Source organism: Camelina sativa, chromosome 6 (assembly GCF_000633955.1).
Source record: "Camelina sativa cultivar DH55 chromosome 6, Cs, whole genome shotgun sequence".
In the NCBI taxonomy this organism is placed as follows: Eukaryota; Viridiplantae; Streptophyta; class Magnoliopsida; order Brassicales; family Brassicaceae; genus Camelina; species Camelina sativa.
Window position 1 is genome coordinate 19475695 of NC_025690.1, and position 4456 is coordinate 19480150.

General features: G+C 34.7%; 1 protein-coding gene across 1 annotated transcript in view; it reads right to left on the bottom strand.

Annotated features, from left to right (window-relative positions):
- The window catches only part of LOC104699260 (BEL1-like homeodomain protein 1), a 9300-nt gene extending 7048 nt beyond the window's left edge, over positions 1-2252 (bottom strand). The window contains exons 1-5 of the mRNA XM_010414590.2: positions 2210-2252; positions 2013-2087; positions 1845-1893; positions 594-1508; positions 3-277 (exon numbers count right to left, since the gene is read on the bottom strand). Of these exons, the coding sequence (XP_010412892.1) occupies positions 3-277; positions 594-1421 (1103 nt within the window). The 5' untranslated portion in view covers positions 1422-1508; positions 1845-1893; positions 2013-2087; positions 2210-2252. The remainder of the gene's footprint in view (positions 1-2; positions 278-593; positions 1509-1844; positions 1894-2012; positions 2088-2209) is intronic.

Genomic DNA, 4456 nt, shown 5'->3' on the forward strand with positions numbered 1-4456 from the left:
GCTGAAGAGCTCTTTGCTGTCTCAAGTGATGGTCCACGAACTTGAGCCTCGACCCTTCAAACCTTCCAACACCAGACACCGAATCTTCCTCCCCAAGACTCTTGTTAGCCGCTTTTATCTGACCAGCGATCGCCTCTTTCAAGCACCGGAACTGTCTTGATATGGTCTTCAGTGCAAGCGACGTGTATGACTTCGCTGACCCTATCCCTGCCGCTTGCTCAAACGACGAGATCACCATCTGCATCTGTTGGTGGTACTGTCGATATCTCTGCTCCACCTTTTCATATTCCAACCAACAACGTAACGTGAGGCTCGTGAACGTAAGTGTACGGTCTACATATATATAATCTATAAAAGTTATGAGTACTATTTTACTAGGAGAGGGACAAAAAAAAAATTTCATCAATCTCTGTAAGATTGTCAATTTTAGAAATCAGAAAACAAAAAAAAAAGAAGAAAAGAAAATAGTATAATATGAATTGTGAAAATGACTGAAAAATTAATCTTAGGGATATAGCTTTAAGTCCACTTCATGTGTTATATAAGAGAGCACTCAGTATAGATTGTATATAATACGTATGTGTTGTTGTTACCTCATGAAGCATGTTACTAAGCTTTGCTTTCTTCATCTGTATTTCTTGTCTCTCCGCCGTGCCTAGCTCCACTGTACGTTTCCCGGCAGCTTCTCCTCCGCCACCGGAATCTTCTCCTCCAGCGCCGGTAGAGGATTCTCCGACAGCCTTATCGTTTCCACTACTCCCCTTTTTGGAAGAGAATAGTTGGGACTTAGCGTTGATGTCATCAGAATCAGCGTTGACTACTTCGTCAAGAAGCTCTTGCGCTGCCTTCAAGTACTTGGAGCTTACAAGATTCGCTATTCCGTTTGTTACCCCCGATCCTGCAGAGCCAGACCCGACCCTGATGTCCTCTCCCGGTCCGGACCCGAACCCGACGTGGATAGGCGGGTGTTGTTGATGATGTTGCTGCTGCTGTTGAGACGAGAGGGTTAAAGAGAGGCCTTGCTGCGCGCGTGGCGTCTCACACGCGGCTTGCTGGTGAGTGGGATCCACTTGGTGGCTACCGTAAAGACTGTACTGCACGCGCGGAGGGTAACCGTGAAGTACGGAGATGTTGTCGGCGGCTGTAATGGAAGCAGCTTCGTGGCCAGAGAGTGGGATTCCGACGAACTGCTGACTCGCGTTAGGCTGCGGCGCGTGGGAATCGAGGAAAACGAAACTGTTGTTGTTTGTGTTCGTGTTGTTGTTGTTGCTGTTGTTGTTATTATTGTTGTTGTTGTTCGAGTCGTCGTCTTGTTGGGTGTATTGAACGTAAGTAGTTGGATTCATGAGGATCAACGTTTGTAGACCACCGTCGGATCCGGCTGAGATCTCCGGTGGATTCCCGTGGAAGTAAGCAGCCATCTATAATAATTTGTAGAGAATACTTTTTTTACTCACGAATGAAACGGTGACGTTTTCTTTGATTCTTGATCTTCTTCTTTCACCAAGCTGATTGATCAAGAAACAAAAAGAGAAAGACTTAAAAAAAAAAAAGGAGGAAAAACAAAAACACTATAAGTTCATATAGAGACTGTATAGATATCTACAGAGTTTGAAGGAAAGAAAGAAAGAAAGAATTGTGATCACATCAAGAAGAAGAAGACCGACGAAATATGGATTATGAGAAAGAGAGATCATCGAAGGATATGGAAATTAAGAGTACATAATCATGATTGAAAATAAAATAATAAAATAATATGAGTTATATATATAGAGAGAGGAGATTGAAAGAGAAAAGAAAAGAAAAAAATGAATATTATAAAATTAGAAAGAAAGATGAAGAACCTGGATTGATAGAGATCTGAGGATGCACGTGTTTCATGATCATCTCAAGCTGCAAAAGGAAAGTTACATTAGAGAATTTCTTATCAAAGAGAAAGAGGAAGACTAGGGAGAGAGACAGACACACACACACACACGCGAATATACACTTATATATATATATATACATACCTGTGTTTGTGGAGATGTGTGTGATTGCTATGTGAGTTTGGTCTCTCTGTGTCAGACTCAAAGATCTCTGCAACTCTTTTCTTGCTCAAAGGGGAAATATAAAATACATTAAAAAAGCTGAGAAATAAGTTTTATATATATAAAAAGATGATATTGAGAGAGAGAGAGAGGATAAAGAAAGGAGAGATAAAAGATACCCATCTTTTCCTTCACTCATTAATCTCCCCACAGTCTTAGTACGCCACCATTTTCTCCTCACTTTCCTTTTTTTTTCTAATTATTTTTTGTGTTGTGGTCGGTATATCTTATAACCAAAATGGATTTTTATTTGTCCCAAAATTTGTAGAAAATGATTCTTGCTAAATTATACAAATGTTTAGGACATCAATTTTTGTGTTTGTTAACGTTCACCACCACCAGCTGAGCTAATGTTATTTATGTTTTTATTTAATATACTAAATGGACACTCCAACCATGTTGGAATTTTATTTTCAAAATTGAGAAATTAAATTTAGTTTTATGAAATTTTAGTTTTAGAGATTATATTGACAATATTGGAGTCTGAATAATCTTCACAATGCGTTCTTCATAACATATTCTGAAAACCATATACTAGATGTTTTTAAAAAGCTATATATCCCATCCTACTCTACTTGGGAATAACAATTCATAACTATTATAGCTTGGTGATAACTGATAAGTAAGGTACGACGTACATCATAGTAAGATAGATCGAATAGATAAAATTAAGTTGAGGGATTTCAAACATTTGTGTACGTATAATTAATTGTTTATTTCGGCATTCAGTACAAAATATATTATATTAAAGTTCAATTTTTATTATTATTTCGTATTCATATGTATCTATATTCCACAGTAATATTTATATGCTATATGATAAGGATCTATAATTGGTGTACTTAGCTTGCGAATGGGTCGAAAAACAGAGGAACTTGTATGATATGACTTTGGCCTTTTATGTATTGACCAGGTAATGAACCCACATATCTTAACAACCAAACACTCCTCTATTATTTAGTTATTTATACACAATATATAAATTTATAAAGGAAGTAAATGTTATCACATCAAGACATAGTGATATGTATGTCGTGTCCAATTTAGAATCATATCATTTTCTAATTAAAAATTATATTTTATATTTCTATAATAAAAAGAAATCCCACACGCATCTCAATCCAAATCTTTCTTTATTGATATAACTACAATCCTGAACAAAAAGTATTCTTGAGATTACTATTCTTGCAGACTTTTATCATCTATTAAGTTCGGACTGTACACTAAAAATGGCAAAGAACTTTGTATTGTTTGTGATTTTTATGAGGTATAAAAATTCGTAATGTTTACGTTACCAAGTTCATATCATAATTTTCCTTAGTAAATTAACTAATTAATACACTTATATTCACCAATATTGTTTAATGTACACTTGAAAACTTAAAACGCCACTTGAAAACTTAAAACGCAATTTGTATAGCTATTATTGGTTGATTTTAGCCTTTTTACTCAATCTTTTTTTGTAGGGAGGTATAGTCGAACTTTTGTGCGTAAAAAACCTTCATGAGGTGGCAATTTCTCTTGGCGATAGTGGATCATTAGGGTATTTACATCTCTAACTCGTAACTAATTAAATGATGATGCAAAAAAAAAAAAAAAAAAAAAAAAACTCAGAGAGTAAAAGCATTCACTAATACTATATATAGCTTGCATGCTTATTTTCATCCAAGCTGCATGGCTCTAGCCCATGACAACAAGTAAACAAAATTAATTAAGAAATTGGTGAGATATACATAATGACAGAAGTTGAACTGAATAGAGATGGGTAAGTAATACACTTCATTTAGAAATTATACTTCTGTGCAGTGACGATCTAATTTATATTATTTATGTGAAACGTTAAAATAGTAGGGACAGAATTTAAGTATAAATCTATGAAAACAAATGCATGTACAAAAGTGACAGCTACTTTCCCACCCATTTTGCTTTTACTTTGGTTTCATTCAGACAAAAACAGATATTTTTATTACATTATAATTTGACATATAGAAAATAATAAAACTAGGAAGTAGCATAACTGAAAAAGATTAGCCAATTTATGATTGATTTGGGGAGTCACTCAAGTTCATGCAATATATATTTTTTGAGAAGAAATCATGAAAGTAACGTCCAAACTCGTTTATATCAATAGTTGTTCTAATATAGAAAAAAAATTGTAAACTGATGAATTGTTGAAACTATGAAAACTCAGAAAATAGATATTCAGAAGTTTTGGTTAAGCCATTTGTTTGATTTCTTTCTCTAAATTAATCATCTTCGTTAATTTTGAACAAAAAGAAAAAATAACAAAACTTGATGGGCGATATTGAAAAACAAACTTTGTAGTAGACACAGTGACATAAAGAAAAGAAAAGAAGATAGTCGAA